Below are 15,876 nucleotides of genomic sequence, written 5' to 3'. Positions count from 1 at the left end.
AGCAGCAGATACAGAAGTACTTTTAGTAAAATGTGGACACACCAATAAACTACTTTAATGTCTAATTAGTAAATTAGTAATTAAACTATTAGCAGTTATTTTGATATATAATTCATTTTCTATGACACATCGGGGTTCCTGGTCTACAAATACAGAGTTTCATGAAGTGAAATTGGTTGAAAATTACACGTTTGGCTCGTGATTCATTTTATATTTATATTCTTTTGTATATAACCCACAATCAAAACGTTTCACCACCGCTGATCTAAGCACTAATCTAGCTATTAGTCGATATGACATTATAAGAGTTTTTTAACATACAACAGGTTCAACAATTATAACTTCTCCTATGAAGGCAAATTCTATATTATAACTGTGTTATGTCGTCATATATTATGTGTTATTTTCCCAGTTGTGGATGCTTCACAGGAGTTATAGTTGCTGATGAATGAACACTTAGGATATAGTGTGTGCAGTTTGCTTATAAGGAGTTTAACATTAAGTGTCGCACTATAAGTTGCTTGTGTTGAACTCACATAAATGTGAGATGAATGTAAATAAGCAGGTTCCTCCAGTTCTCAGCGACATGGTGGATCCTCTCACCATGTGGACAGAGACTCGAGATGAACTCGTCTGTCCACAGACCTCAGAGTGGCTCATTACTGATCATTCAGACTCAATGTAGACGAGATAACAAAGAGGGATCAGCCATGAAAGATCAGCGGCTTGTCTTTGAGTTTATAGTCAGTTTCTTGTGTTTTCTGCACATTTTCACTGTTTTTAATACTTTTTCTTTTTTATTATGTTGTAATCATTCAGTGACTGTTGTGGTGTATTAGGGATCTGTATAAAGGCCCATCCAGAGACTTGCATTGCAAACTAGCTTCGGCTTCACACTCGGCTGCCAGTTTATTAGGTACACCTCGCTAGAACTAAAGCCGTGTGAAACTCTTCCCTCACGAATGTTTTATGTTCAGCTGTTGTTGGAACAGTTGTAAAGAGCTGTTGATTGAATGCTCGGGTTACGAAGGCTGTTTTTACGAGTCTGTGCTACGAACCTGTAAATAAATAAACCAGAATAACTGAGAGGAAAGAAATATAAAATGTCCTGCTTCTTTAAATTCATGATTTATTTTGGAAATAATCAGCGGATGAAAACGTTATGACATGATGTAGATAATTACAAAGGTTAAAACATTACCACGCCACACGTGTGGAAACTATAAGGCATGCAGTCAGCTTTGCATAGGGCAGCAATGGCATCACACTAACGGTATCCTTCATCTTCTTCACTTCTTCAAGGAACGGTGGCGAGGGGACGCAAAACACAAGATGCACTGAAAGCATCACAAGTGACAGGCAGAGATGAGTATTAAATAAGGTGTCAAGAGGTAAAGGAGGCGAAAGACACGGGACACGTAAATGAGGAGGAAAAGGAGGACGACACACGAAGAAAACGAGCTCGATAGTTTCTAGAACATCTTGAATTGTCACGTTCATAAAAGGAAAGAAGCCTCAACAACGCCCCCTGCCTCCGACAAATAGTAACAACATTCTTCATTCCATCTCTTTGAATCATATACAGTCTATTTATATATCTTGTTTTTTATTATAAACATCGTCCATTTATTTCATTCCCTTCGCTGACCTGCAGATTTAAGGATAGGTGGGAACACGGGCCGAACTAGAGGAAGCGGCTCCTTCCTGGGACTCGCAGAGGAGGCGTTGTGTGTCGCTGGCCTGGGAGTCCGGGCTGTCCTCCCCGGAGCTGGACGGGACGTAGAGACCCAGGACCTGCTGCACCTTCAGGGGAAGCTCCTGAGGGAGGACAGAGCGGAGACGGGAGGTCAGGAACCGCTGACCCCACAGCTTCTACAACGCTTAGGTTTAGCCTTTTATAATACAGGTACAGGCCTCATCTTTGCGAAAGCCTCCACTGACTCCACGCCGAACCTCATTGGCTCTTACCTTGCACTGAGTCAGCTGCAGGTAGATGGCCTCTGCTCCTCGCAGGACGCTCTGCAGGTCCAACTTCATCGTCAGCTCGTTAATGTGCTGGAGAGCATTCACAATGTGGTGAGCAGAGTGTTAAGTTAAAGACAAAGTCGCTCCTCTCCTGTGTCACGCACACAAACAAACACTCACTTTCAGAATAGTGTTGAAGTCGTGGTCTGAGCCGATCAGCTCGCCTCTCTGGGACTCCAGGATCGAACAGGCGATCAGCAGGTGGAAGTTGTCGCACGGCAGACCAGACCAGGCGACCTGAGGGAGAAGAAGGTTATTTTCTGCACAGACGTGAGCTGACGTGGAATCGTGACGAGGAAACATTTGGATCTTTTTTTATTCTGTGTGGGTTTCTCCTCGCCTCCTTCTCAAAGCTCCCATGTAATGATGTTTGCTTTACGTGAGTGATTGTGAACATAAAAACACCAGATTGTGCTCAAGGTATTTTCGAAATTTCCCTAACTTTGTACCAACTCTGTTAACACGAAGCGATGTCAATCGTCACACCCGGATGTGACGCATGGAGAAGGTTTAAAGGAGTGAAGCATCACATAAATATTCATGTCGATAAATAGATGCAGCTCTGGTGTTCTCACCTCCCACATTATGAGGATGTCCTCGAAGGAAAACTCTCTCTTGAACCAGATGAGCAGCCAGCGGAAACAGAAGCACAGAGAGCCGCTGTCCTGAGAGTCTGATGGAGAAGAAAGAGGTTTTCATTTTCAAAATAGCCCCCGTCTACAACCAGAACCAGGTCTACAACCAGAACCAGGTCTACAACCAGACCTGAAAACGTTGCTCCAGCTCCTTCTATAGAGAATAACAGCAAACTGCATGAAAAAAGTGTCTCCGCCTCGACAAATTGTCACACCTTCTGTAATCAGATTTTTAAGATATATCAAGAGTTGTGTCTGTGTCCTGGAACTTAATTTCGCAGCACACATTTGCATAATCATCATGCATATCAACACGGCGGGCACCCGTTCTTGTTTCTGCCTGACTTTTTTGTTGCGTCATCCTAATAACTTGACTTTATTCGGCCTGGGTGAGTATCGGCTGACTGACCCAGGAAGTCACACAGCTCCGGGTCCAGAGCCTTCAGCAGGATGCTGAGCTGAAGGAGCTGCAGCTTCATGGCCTCCTGAGACTCCTCAAAGTTCTGGTGCTGCGGCGGAAACAAGGAAAGACTTGTTAAGTCAATGCACACATTCAATTACTGTTTTTTTTATACGAGGTATCAAGTCTGAAACCTGAACAAAGAACCTAGTGGAGGACATCCAAACCACAATGAAACTGCTACAAACTTCATTTAAATCTGTTTTCATTTAAAAGCAGAACTGCTGACGAAGCATTAAGTCACCACACGGGAATCACGAAAGCAGCCACAACAAACTTCCTGTTTTAGTTTGTGTCGCTGCTGAGCTGTAGTCGGCTGTTTACTGCACAATGGAAGTCAAACTAAACTGGTTTCTGAAGGGAAAGGAGACGTTTCTACTGACCACCAGCTCCATGAAGCCCGTCAGACACCAGAAGGACTCCACCTCGTTCTGAGTGACGAAGAGCAGAGGAGACAGGAGATCGCTCATCCCCTGGACGTAACCTGGACGGACGGAACACAAGTGTCAGGGTGACATGGATGCGTCTGCCTGAATGATCAACTTAAGCATCGCTTTAAGTGTATAAAAGGGTCTAATTCTATTCCATCGCCCAACGTTTTATGTAGCTTTTTGTCAAAAAAATGCTCATTAATAATTGTGAAGATTACTCAGTGAGCACAGTCTGACCAATAATGACTAAAAGACATGCGTTGCTCTTGTTCCTGTTACTCATTTATAATAAATGAATCATTATCTCCTCCTGGAGAATCATGAGATCGCTTGTGTGTGTTGCGTGCGTTCGTGAGTGTGCACCTCTGTGTCTGTCCACGGCTAATCTCCCATCCTTGCAACTTTCTAGTTCCTTTTTGTTACATTTCCATCTGTTTTCATACGTACCAAGATCAAAGTTGTACATGCAGTACGTCATCAGCACATCGTGCAGCAGAGTCAGTCCTGGGTTGTCGTTCCCGGAGAAGAACGTATTGTGTCTGTCGGTCCTGCTGACGTCTCTCTCTGCCGCGACAGAACAAAGACAGTTCAAACAACAGAGATCTACGGCCGACTGGCTCCGGGAACAGATCTTCTGTTTCGTGACGGACAGCGGGACCGACCTATCAGGCTCCTGTGTCCTTTGAGGAGGGAGTTCCTCATCTCCTGCTCTTCACTAACCGACTTCCACTGCACCTTCATTCTGAAGTACTCGTCCCTGCAGACGGAGAAAGGAGTCAAAGAGGCGGACTGCAGCACGGGAAGAGTTTGACATTTTGGGAAATACGCTCATTTGCTTTCTTGTCGATAAGCTTCCCGAACACCGGAAGACTTTGAAAAGATTTTTAAAAGACTAAAGTCTGCCACCCTCTGACGTCTACAGATAATGTGTCATAAACAGACGTTATGGTCACAGATGAAACAAGCAAAACTTTCATGATTTTATTCTAACATTGGAAATTTGAAACACCAGCGTGAGAGGAGAAGATGGAATCTCACTCTCGCTCTATTCAACAAATATGAAGCTACAACCAGAAGCCGTGAGCTTACTTTAGCGCAATGACTGCAAATAGGAGGGAAAGCTACACTGGCTCTGTCCAAAAGTAACAAAATACACCGAACGACGCCTTAAAGTTCACTCATTCACACATTATAAATAGTTTGGCGATGTGTGGTTTGTGCGAGGCTATTTCTTGGCCTCATTTAACCAAATGTGGAACTATTCATTGAACCATTGAAAAGAGCTGCTGCTCAGTACCAACGACACTCACGTTTTGAACCGCAGAATGTCCTCTCTTTCCTTCACCGTGCTGTTCCACGGGTAAAAGCCCAGGAGGAACTTCCATACCTCCTTCCTCAGGGACGGAGTGACGCCCTGCGATGGACCAGAACGGAACGAAAACAACACACATCAGGCGGATAGAAGGTTGACGGAGTAAACACTGCGTCTTCTACATAGGAGACATACTGTCACCGCTTTTACTGCCTCACCCCTCTGAACACGAGCTCTTTGATCTTCTCCGGGTTCTTCACTCGCCCCTCTCGGTCCAGAAATTCGTCCCATTTGTTCAAAGGTTGTCCCCTGGTCACGTCTGGTCTGGGCCCGAGCTCTACGCCCTTAATGGAAAGATAGACACAACCGATTAAGATTCCCTTAACATCAAGCTGTAATCTCTGTGCGTTAGCTCTAAATTGCTCCTTTTTTTGTTTCCTTCCCTTACACAGTTGATGAGTTCGAAGCCCGGCTCTTCATCGGAGTGGGGGGGAAACCTAGGGTCCTGAGCAGTACGGAAGTGGGCGGGGGTACCCGGAGGTTTAAGTGCCGCTTTGAAGAAATTGGTGACTTTGGAGAATCCCCCAAATGTGGTGGCATATGGGTCCTGGATGAATCTCTGAGCAGGATCACAGCGAGAACAGATGGAGAGGTCATATTTACTTTGAGGGAGAGTTGCAACACGCTTGACAGAGTTCATCTACTCCCACTTTAGACAGAGTGACACAGAAGTCACACGCTTCATCACTGAGCGTACGGGACTTTGATCAGTGAGTCATTGGTATTGATAATAAAGATTTTATGATAAAAAAATAAAAACAAATCACCGAAACAAGATCAGCGCCTCCGTCGTCGAACAGTTGCAGCTTATCGAAGGACTGAGAGAGAGCGCCCGGGTCGTGAGGGTAGGCAATGAAGAGCCGCCCGTCCACCGGTGACCTGGTGATGACAACAGAAACCGTGTGATCAGAAAACACAGATGTGAACAGCTCTGTAGGTCTGGAACTGTACGTCAGCTGTCTTGAGAGGAATCAGGATGATGACACTTACTGGTCCAGCATGATGTAACGCTGCAGGGCCCGAAACAGCTCCCTGGTTCCTCCTCTGTGGAAGTGCAGAGCCGGCAGCGGGTGGCCGCCTCTACTCGTCAGCACCAGGAAGTTTCGCCCCAAAGAGAAGCGAGCCCTCCGGAGAGAGTACAGCTCTGAGAGAGGCAGCGAGAACGACCACTGACCTGCGGGCGAAAATAGGAAACATTTAGTTTTGAATGCAGCCTTTTCTGTAATATAACTGATGGTCTAAAAGTGACAGACGTGTGAACGGCACCTGAGTCTCTGACGGGGACCGGATCTCGTTCTTTCTTCACCGTGCTGATTACGGCCCAGTCGGGCTCATACCCAGGGTCGAAGTTTGTATCCTCCTCTCCCCCTTCTCCATCCTAAGAGGAAGTGGGTTAATGGCAGTTATATCAGAGATGAAATTAAATGAAATTACTCATTTGTAGCAAGCAGATGATCACTGACCTTTTTGGTGTAGAGTACAGCGGGGGCGCTGCGGCCTTCATCCTCCAGTGGGCTCCACTCTAAAGCTGGCAATCCGGCCTAAAAACAAACGCACGTTTAACAATCGCAGCGTTTCTTTTGATATCCCCGCTTCGTGTCCCGACTACTCCGCTTACCCGCTCCACAATGCGGATGAACCCGGGGATGGTTGTGTCCTGGTTACTCCTCTTGGCATTTGTGTGGAGGTAAACTCCCTCCTTCTCAAATATCAGCTGAGAAAAAAACAGAATCAGTGTTGAGGATAGAAATCATAAAATGTGAGCTGAAAATGAAGAGCAGCTCGTGTTCAGGTTGTGCCAGATTGCAGATCATGTTTGGTGAACGTTGATTATCTATTAATCTGCTGATTATGACGCTTCAAATTGCTTGTTTTATCGACCAAAAGTATGAAGAGTATTATCATATGACAAAAAATAGAAAAGAAAAACAACAACACAAAAGCTCGACATTTGTGAAGCTAAAATATATGTATTATTATTATTATTATTATTGTTATTATTATTATTATTAGTGGTATTAGTGATGTTTACTAATATCTAAATCGTGAACAAATGAAATCAGGACATGTTTACGTTACTGCACACATAATCAAATCACGTGACTACAGGTCTGTCTCATGAAACAGAGAGGAACACGTTGGTAGTTGGTAATTATGACCCAGTATCGACTTGCTTTACAGGCAGGTCTAACTGGTTATAGACACACAGCAGAGTCCGACATCTTTTATCCAGCCTGATGACAACATGTCGTTGTCAGGTGTGCTGACTTCAGAGTAGACAGCTAGCTAGCATGTAGTATCAACAATAAGCTAATAATGACAACACGCTCGAGGAGTTTCATCCTGAAATGTCGCAGTCGAATTGGAATAACAGTCGTCAACAACTCAAAGGTTTTAAAATACAGACAGCGACGTATTGTGAAACTTTAAAAAAAATACCTTATAATCCTCAACGTTTTGCTCCATTTTTCCCCGTCAACCGCTGCCTCCACTTCGTTTTTTTCCAAAATAAACGTTACGTCAGACTTCCTGTTTAATGAGAGCCCCGCCCCCCCGAGAGAAGACGTCACGGTGAGAACGCCGAGGAATCGTGGAAGCGAGCCAAACGAAGCGGAGCCGTTTAAAGAGAGAGTCGCGTCAACGGAAGTTGAGCATGCCTGATCGTCACGTGATTCACGTAGATAGTTACGGGAAGCACTTGGGAATTTGAATGCGTAGATATTGGTATAAATCAGTACAGAACTGGGATTTTTGCTATTTAGTAGTCATTTAAAAAATGTATTTACAATAGTCATATTGAGCAATGACATATGTTTCAAATATTGTACATATTGTGATGCTATAATTTTTGTATGAGATGGTTTGAAATGTATGTTTATTTTATCGTGTTTATCGACTTGCCTCTTTGTTGATGCCTTTTTGGCCAGGGAAGTTCACTTATCCGGTTAAATGAAGGTAAATAAATCATAAACATATTTTGAGTTACATTCATTTTGTGTTTTTTAAAAGTGAAATTTGCTCATATTTGAGGATTGGTAAGTGTAACAGCTGGACTTACCTGCCTTGTTGTTTTAGACTAAAGTTCCGTTGTTTAAATGAACAGAGGGAGATTTAGTGACATCTAGTGGTGAGCTTCCAGATTGCAAGCAACAGCATACCCCTCCGGTCACCCCTGTGTCAGAGAACTACGGTGGCTCGCTTATAGGTATTATTATACAACTACAGGGAGCTACTCTTATCAATGCTTGGTTATTTTTCATAACTTAAAAAATGCTTTAAAAAGCATGTATAGAATTTTTAAAAATATATAAATTGAGAACAGGATAAGAAGGGAATCATAATTTAGATATAACAAAATATTGTTTTGACACCAGGAAGTTCACACACAAAGTCAATATTATCTCACTGGAAACATATTTACAATGTCGAGGATGATAGTATAAAATCAGGCAGCTAATCATTTGACAAAAAAACAAAGTTATTTACATTATTTCTGCCTTTAGATCTTGAGAGAAGGGGCTTTCTCACATAAATGTAAACATTTACCTTTTCTATGAATTATTTACATAAACCCATCTCAAATATTTAATTTGGTCAGCTCCTGAGAAGCAGAACCACTCCAACTGTCCACTAGATGTCATTATCCATTAGCCCTGGATCTACAGAGTAGAGTTTAACGTAACGAGATGATTAGAGGGAACGGGTTCAAGGTACACCATCATTCTTATCAACAACTAGTCTGAATGTTCTGGTATAGGTGGAGACAGTGGAAGTAATTACAAAGCATTGCTGAATGTGTCAGACTTCCTGATGAACTACAGCAGAGGGTGTTGATCATCAATCATTCACCAACAAGTCTATTTATTTCTCTGATCCAAGCCGACCACAGCTAATCCTTAACAAACCAGTTTGATAATCGTACGCAGGACACACATTTATGAATTTTGAGATATCTGATGCACAGCAATCCCAGAAATATGACGTGTGTCAACTTTAACCCTCTCACTCTGTCAATGTTTCACACGTGTCGGTTCATTGTTGGCACATCTGTCCACAGTCAGGCCGCAAATATCCCCTCAGACGATGATTGAAAAATCTGATGTCTTCTCTCTGCTCCATGTTTGTTCTCGTTTGCCGGCTAACGCCCAGATTTTTGGAGACTTGAACCCGCTTACCTCACTTAAATGCTGACGAAGAACATTCTCAAGTTTTCAGCTGTTACACTGCATGCAATATATGAATTCCCACTGATAACCCCTGTCAAAACACACAGTGGACAATGTACATATTTAAAAAAAACAAGTTCAAATGAGAGCTGTGTCTCTCTTGAGGGTCTGTGTGCATAATAAACAGGATGAAGTCATGAACAAATGGACCGAGAACACGCTCGTATAATCTGTATCTTATCAGAAGCACAGAACAACAAACTAAAACGAATAGACGCCTGCCCTAATTCTGATGGACGTCATGCTGTTTCATTTTGTGTCCCCACACTTACGTCGGCTTTGCGAGAAATTCAACATTACAGTTTAATCTCCTCGTTAGTCTGGAGTGACAATGGAGGTAAAAGGTCAGAGTGCTCCTTTATCTTATTTAAACATCATAATCTTACATTACATCTGCGTTCGCCCCTCGCATGAATTACACATCTGACTCTCTTATGATGGATTTGTTTCCCATCTCATTATGTCTTCATCAAAAGCCACCTGCCAAAGGTGAGGTGGAGGGAGACAGAGAGAGAGAGAGAGAGAGCGAGAGAGAGAGAGAGAGAGAGAGAGAGAGAGAGAGAGAGAAAAAGGGAGAGGGGGGGAAGGGAAGGGAGAGTGTAAAAGAGAGAGTAGAGAGGCTCCTCCTCATTCGCTGCGTGTGTTTCTTGTGTTTTTGCAGCCTGTTCTTCACTCACACTCGCTCAGCACAGATTCTGAGGTGGAGAGCAAAGGGGGGAGGGAAGGGAAACAGATTTTTCTTCCTCTGTCGCCAAGAAAGAGACACAACCAAGAAAAAAAGAAGGTCGAAATACAGTGTTTATCTTGAAGGGAGGGGTTGCTCTCATCAGCGTTGCCTTCTGCACGTGCTCAGCTTTGCACAACTGTGTTTCCAGATGGAGAGGATGCAGGGAGAGGGCGACCCCCTGGAGAGACCAATCCCACTGACCGACAAGGAGAGGCTGATGGTCCAGGACTCCTGGGCAAACGTCTACCAGAACTGTGATGACGTTGGGGTGACCATATTAGTCAGGTATTGCTTTTTATATAGTTTGTATCTCCTGTATGAAGCTTGAAATGATTAACGTACAGAGTCAGGAAGATATTTCAATTATTCTGACAGTGTAATTACAAGTGAGATGCTTGATCAGCGGTTGCATGTCACACAAAGGTGAGGTATTCTCTGTTATCCCAATCAGTCAGCACACGAATGATTCACGTGTTATTCAACGGACGTCAATGATAGACAGGGTCTTGTTTGTGTTTTTCAAGGTAAGTATCCTCGGAGGTAACCTCGGAGTTGCGTCTCTGCTCTATGATGTGGTTCTGTTGGCTCCATCATCAACACACAGTGTGACATTCGGCGCGCACTGGAGTCGGTTTGAAGTGTGAAGCGATCGGGATGAGAGTCAGAACCTCCAAGTGTGAGGCCGTGGTGGTTCTCTGCGGTGGATCGCATGCCTCCGGGGTTCGGGAGCACGTCACTGCCTCACCAAGCGAGGGAGCTCACGTATCTCTGGGTCTTGTGGAGCGGTTTCGGTGCGGCCTCAGCAGTGATGCGAGGGAGCGTTGTACCGAACCGTTGGTGGTGAGGAGGGAGCTGAGCCAGAAGGCAAAGCTCTTGATTTACTGGTCCATAGGCTCCAACCCCCACCTATAGTCATGAGCTTTTGGTAGTAAGAGAAAGAATGAAGTCGTGGATACAAGATGAAGCCAAAATGATTCCTCCCTGGAGAGGTTTCCTGGGCATGTCTGACTGGTAAGAGCCCCCCGGGGTAGACCCAGAAAACGCTGGAGGGATTGTAGATCTAGTCTGACCTGGGAACACCTCGGGGTTCCCCAGGGAGAGCTGTAGCTGTGGAGAGCAACATCTGGAATATCTTCCAAAGCCTGCTGCCTCTGAGACCCGGATAGGAACATGAATGGTACATGCACTGATCATACAAAATTGTATGCATAGTATCTAATTCCTATTTGGGGACTTTTCATATTTTCTCCTCATTTCCTGCAACTTTAATCAGTTCACCACTGATAAAGTCAAATTAGCTTCCCCAGCCCTCTCTGTAAGATAACTACCTGCTGGAGTAAAAGCTCCACTGATGCTTTTCTGCCACACAAAAAGAAACTGCAAAGATACATCAACTTGAACCCAGACTGGGATCATCCTCCCACCGAATGCAGCTGCTGAATTCAAAAGATCTCGTTGACTTTAGAAGTTTGCTAATCTGTGCTAAAGGAGCTCATATTTTTGCAACGTACTACTCACCTCACCTTTTTCTTCATGCCGTTCATCAAATCGTAGAGGCAAAGGTTAAACATGGGAATCCATGAATCAGACAGCTTTGGCACAGGGCTCCCTTTCATGCTTCATATGATTTATAGAAGGCTCGGGAAGAACATGTCTCCACCATCACTGGCAGCCGGGCTGCTGCCAGACTCTTTTCTCTGCTCCTCAGGGATGAGAGACGTTATCTCAACATGCATTCAAACACTCCACTGGAACTGCAAAAAAGAGAGATTCCCTGCGTGACACAACACACCTTCCTAATCTTTTATGATTGCAGGAGGTGAATGTTGAGCAAAAAAGCAGGTCGCAACAGATTTCTGACTATTAGGGATTAAGCTGCCTGCAGCACTTTAACAAAACAAATCCTGCTCTTCTTCCTTTTGTGACAAACATGTGGAAACAAAAATGAATTTAGCTCAATTTCTTCTGTTTTTTTCTGCCGCATTCCTTCACAAGCGCCCCACCACCCTCAGGAATTTGAGGAATGGGGATTGATAAATAAGCATGACCGTAGTAAATTCTCCCTTCAGCAGGAAAAACAAATCACTGTCACTCTCCTGAACCTGAGGTTCAACTTGAGTCCTCCAAACGAAAAGTCTTCAGGGTAGGAGATCCAAAGTCAAATTAGGACGCTGTCTCTGGATTCAGCTCTTCAGTTAGTCTTTAAGAAAACAGCCAAGGACGAATTAAGGGTCCAATGATCATATAAAATACTAATGAGGCTATTTAAATGCAGCCACATTAACGCAATTACAAGAGAGAGCGATTAAACACCGCAGCTCCTCGTTAGATTGCGGTGAAAGTGGAATCACAGGGCTCTCCTCCCAGAGCTGAGACGCTCAGACACTCAAGTTCACACGTGGAACTTACATCCAGCTCTGTTCTTCAGAGCCATCAGGAATGTTTGGTTCTTTGTGTGTTAGCTGTTGCACAGACAATGGGAGGTGTGTTGCCAGGTCAGCAGCCAGATGCTTTGGACCTCTTCCCAGACTGTGGGAGGGGGTGTTTTTAGGTTCGTCTTTTCTAATTCTCTGTGATACTTCTTGGGGTCAAACGGGGATATAAACCGAAGAAAGTTTCATTGAACTGACGATTTGTTCTTGGAAAGAAAGCAGGATGTGCAAAGAAATATTCGCACTGGAACAAAAATAACATTCATGCTCAATGAAATGAAGAAACTCTGGTTTTCTGGTGCGAGATATGCTTGGGTGAGGGCGTGATAACCACAGATAAATACCGGTAAGAAATGATTGATTCTTTAAACCTTAATTTACAATGACATTTACATTAATAGTAGGCTACACTGGGGTAACACCCAGTCCTGTAACACAAAAATGATTTCCAAAAAGTGCAACGGATGTTATTTTTCTACATCTGCTTTATTTGCTTATGAATTGGAGCAACTTTTACCAACATACAAACTCTGACAGTACATCGGGAAAAGACAAACAACTGAAAATAACTGGCTCAACCTTCATGATCAACATTTTATCTGATGCTGCAAAATGTATTTCTATAATGTGAAATGAGAGTAACTGAAGGAAACTAATGTGGCTTTATTTTTGCCTTAAACATATTATTATATAATCACCTGCAGTGTTCTGTCATGTTTTCTCTACAGATGAATGCGTCTTCCTTTGTACCATGCAGTACTTTGATAGTTAAAGCAAACATCTAAAAGGAAAACATGCAGCGCCCTCATGGCAGTGCTGGTATTTGCTCAGGGCATCTTGCCAGCTGCAAAACCAAAGATGAGCGTGTGTTTGCAGGATCGAGCTGCTGCTGGCTGTAGGGCACTGAGATCAGCAGAGCTTCGCAGCAGCTGCTCACGCTCACATCTCTCGTTTGCTCTCCTTCCTTCGCAGGCTGTTCGTGAACTTCCCATCGTCCAAGCAGTTCTTCAGCCAGTTCAAGAACATCGAGGAGCCGGAGGAGCTGGAGAGGAGCAGCCAGCTGAGGAAGCACGCTGGCAGAGTCATGAGCGGCCTCAACACGCTGGTGGAGAGCCTCGACAACTCGGACAAGATGGCCTCCGTGCTCAGGCTGGTGGGCAAGGCGCACGCGGTGCGGCACAAGGTGGAGCCTGTGTACTTTAAGGTGAAGAAAAAAAGAATTTACACACTTTAATGGTTGGTACAAAATATTTAGGCATGGCAGAAAGTAGAGCTGCAATATAAACTGGAAGAACTCAAACATGAACTGCAGGAGCAGATGTACATTATGGGATGTATCTAGGCGGCAAACTCTTCTTCTGACAATGAAGCCAATGCAGAAGTGTCTTAAAACTTGCATTATTTCTACTGACCTGCAGGGGGCCAATTGTATAGAAGTCTATGAGAAAACGACTCCACTTCTCTCTTGATTTATTCCCTCAGTAAACATTGTAAACATGAGTTTATGTCTCAATCTCTGTTTCAAGTCTTCTTCAATACAGCATGATGTTCATTTAGTTACATTATGGTCCATTTAGAGTCACACAGACCATAAAGCAGGGGATGCTTTAGGGCGGGTCAACCTTATGATTGACAGGTTGCTGACACTAGCAGAGCCGTATACTGCGTCTTTACGTCACTCCTCCGCATTCCAAATATGGTAACTTCTGTTCATTGGTTGCAAAAAAAACAAGATGGCGACGGGCAAATCATCGAACTCGAGGCTTCAAAACATCAGTCCACAAACCAATGGGTGAAAATATCATACGAACCGTTGTCTGAGGATACGAACTACTCCTCTAATGGAAACTCAAAGAGTCACAACTCAGTACATGTTTGTTGTGTCTTGTCCAGATCCTGAGTGGCGTGATACTGGAGGTCCTGCGAGAAGAGTTTCCAGCGGTGGTGACGCCGGAGGTGGCCGTGGCGTGGACCAAACTCTTTGCCACGATCTACTGCAGCATCACAGCCGTCTATGAGGAAGTGGGCTGGACGACGCTGTCAACCTCAACCGGGTGAAGCTCTTAGTCTGGGTTTATTGAACCATGAGAGACTTTTAATGTTTGGCCAATGGCCTCATAAGAGAGGGATTAATCAACTACACTGAATGATGGGAAGCAATGTATCTGGGGACCAATACGAGGAATACTGTATAATGTAGTCTTAGATAATCGTGGGCCATGGGACATGTACTCTAAATATAAACATGCACTGGATGGTATGGATGGCTAACTGTGTGTGTGTGTGTGTGCGCGTGTGTGTGTGAGTGTGTGAGTGTGTGCGTGTGTGTGTGTTTAGGTGTGTATGTTTAGGTGTGTGTGTGTGTGTGTGTGTGAGAGCAAAAGGGAAGAAACTGCAAACCTAACAGTCACAAGAGGTCACATTTGACTTGGATGTGCCTTTTACCGAATGTGTATGTCTAAAAAAAAAACTACTGCTGTGTTTATACGGTTCTTTCTAAATATCATGTGATGTTTCCCTTTGTCAGCCTGGGCCCACTTGTGTTCGCTTTATGGGATATTCAGAGGACATTTTTACATTTTCTAACAGTTAATTGTGATGGCTGTAATTTGTTTTCATGATGACTCACATTTCTATCTCTATTCAACACAACTTTGAAATAAAAATACAAAGAAAAACCCCACTGCCTCAACGTTGGATCCTTTGAATATCTGATTCATTATTGCATTAAGTGTGACATAATTAGACCTTTCTCTCTCTTGCTCGCCCAACTGCTCCCTTATTCTCTGCTTGAGTCAGCAGTGCTATACGCTGCTGGAAGTCCCTATTCACACCTTCATTTACCCCACTATACACTCTCTCTTTTCATTACATATTCTAGGAACACTGCCCTCTCACAAAATGTTGCCATTTCTTAACAGAAACAAAGATTAATCCCGCTGCGTTGACGACATGGTGACGAAGTGGGAACAGAAACAGAAACACACAGCATGCTCTCTTTACCTCCTAGATCCTTGATCCAAGCTAATCCTCTGAGCTAATCTCCCCAGTCACGAGTGAGAGCCAACAGACTGAAATAGTCAGACTGCTACATGACAAAATTCTGCCTTTCTACCATTCAAGCCTTTCATTGGGAGGAGACGTCTCGGTGCTGTGAACCGTCCTCGGCCCCGAGGCGGGGGGGATCCTTGGCGGTCGGACCTTGTGCACCACTATGGTGGTCCTCACCACCATCGCCCTCGTCCTGCGGCGGAGGACGAGGTTCAGGCAGAGATTCTCCAGCAAGATCAAACCGTGAGTATGTCGAGGCTGAAACTCACACCCCACAGAGAGAAGGCCGGAGCACGTGTGTCCGCTGCTTTGTACAGTCGACACGCTGCAATAAGAAATCTACCAAGACTGGTTTACAATTATAAGGAATTTAATTCCACTGATGAAAGTACGATTACAGTTAAACATTGGAGTACATACTCCTACGAAATATTACAATATTAACCCCCTTTGGAAAAAAACTACCTCTGGTCCCATGAGACACAGCCGTCCCAGGAAACCGCATGCTAGTAAAAGG

The 15,876-nt window shown here is 44.2% G+C and overlaps 2 protein-coding genes across 4 annotated transcripts; one reads left to right on the top strand and one right to left on the bottom strand.

The window, feature by feature from the left end:
• Positions 1–1,133: 1,133 nt before the first annotated feature.
• On the bottom strand, positions 1,134–12,354 carry tbc1d17 (TBC1 domain family, member 17). 2 transcript variants are annotated; one of them, XM_079281345.1, is made up of 17 exons: positions 11,400–12,354; positions 6,542–6,637; positions 6,387–6,464; positions 6,190–6,301; positions 5,914–6,097; positions 5,691–5,802; positions 5,312–5,482; positions 5,082–5,207; positions 4,862–4,965; positions 4,214–4,308; positions 3,999–4,115; positions 3,504–3,604; positions 3,070–3,169; positions 2,601–2,698; positions 2,146–2,262; positions 1,969–2,055; positions 1,134–1,818 (listed from the first exon to the last, which is right to left on the bottom strand). In XM_079281345.1, the coding sequence occupies exons 1-17, from the start codon at positions 11,490–11,492 to the stop codon at positions 1,657–1,659; spliced, it is 1,953 nt and encodes a 650-aa protein (XP_079137471.1). In that variant the 5' UTR covers positions 11,493–12,354; the 3' UTR covers positions 1,134–1,656. The 2 variants fall into 2 exon arrangements, with proteins under 2 accessions (XP_079137471.1, XP_079137472.1); XM_079281346.1 differs by lacking the exon at positions 11,400–12,354 and adding an exon at positions 7,363–7,444.
• LOC306786546 (cytoglobin-1-like) lies at positions 9,752–14,982 on the top strand. Of its 2 annotated transcripts, XM_079281348.1 has the most exons (4): positions 9,752–9,933; positions 10,025–10,161; positions 13,281–13,512; positions 14,202–14,982. In XM_079281348.1, the coding sequence occupies exons 2-4, from the start codon at positions 10,025–10,027 to the stop codon at positions 14,364–14,366; spliced, it is 534 nt and encodes a 177-aa protein (XP_079137474.1). In that variant the 5' UTR covers positions 9,752–9,933; the 3' UTR covers positions 14,367–14,982. The 2 variants fall into 2 exon arrangements, with proteins under 2 accessions (XP_079137474.1, XP_079137473.1); XM_079281347.1 differs by having other exon boundaries at positions 9,754–10,161.
• Positions 14,983–15,876: the final 894 nt, after the last annotated feature.

The sequence above is a fragment of the Melanostigma gelatinosum genome, assembly GCF_949748355.1.
Source record: "Melanostigma gelatinosum genome assembly, chromosome: 13".
Taxonomy (NCBI): domain Eukaryota; kingdom Metazoa; phylum Chordata; class Actinopteri; order Perciformes; family Zoarcidae; genus Melanostigma; species Melanostigma gelatinosum.
This window is presented reverse-complemented; position numbering and strand designations above follow the sequence as displayed.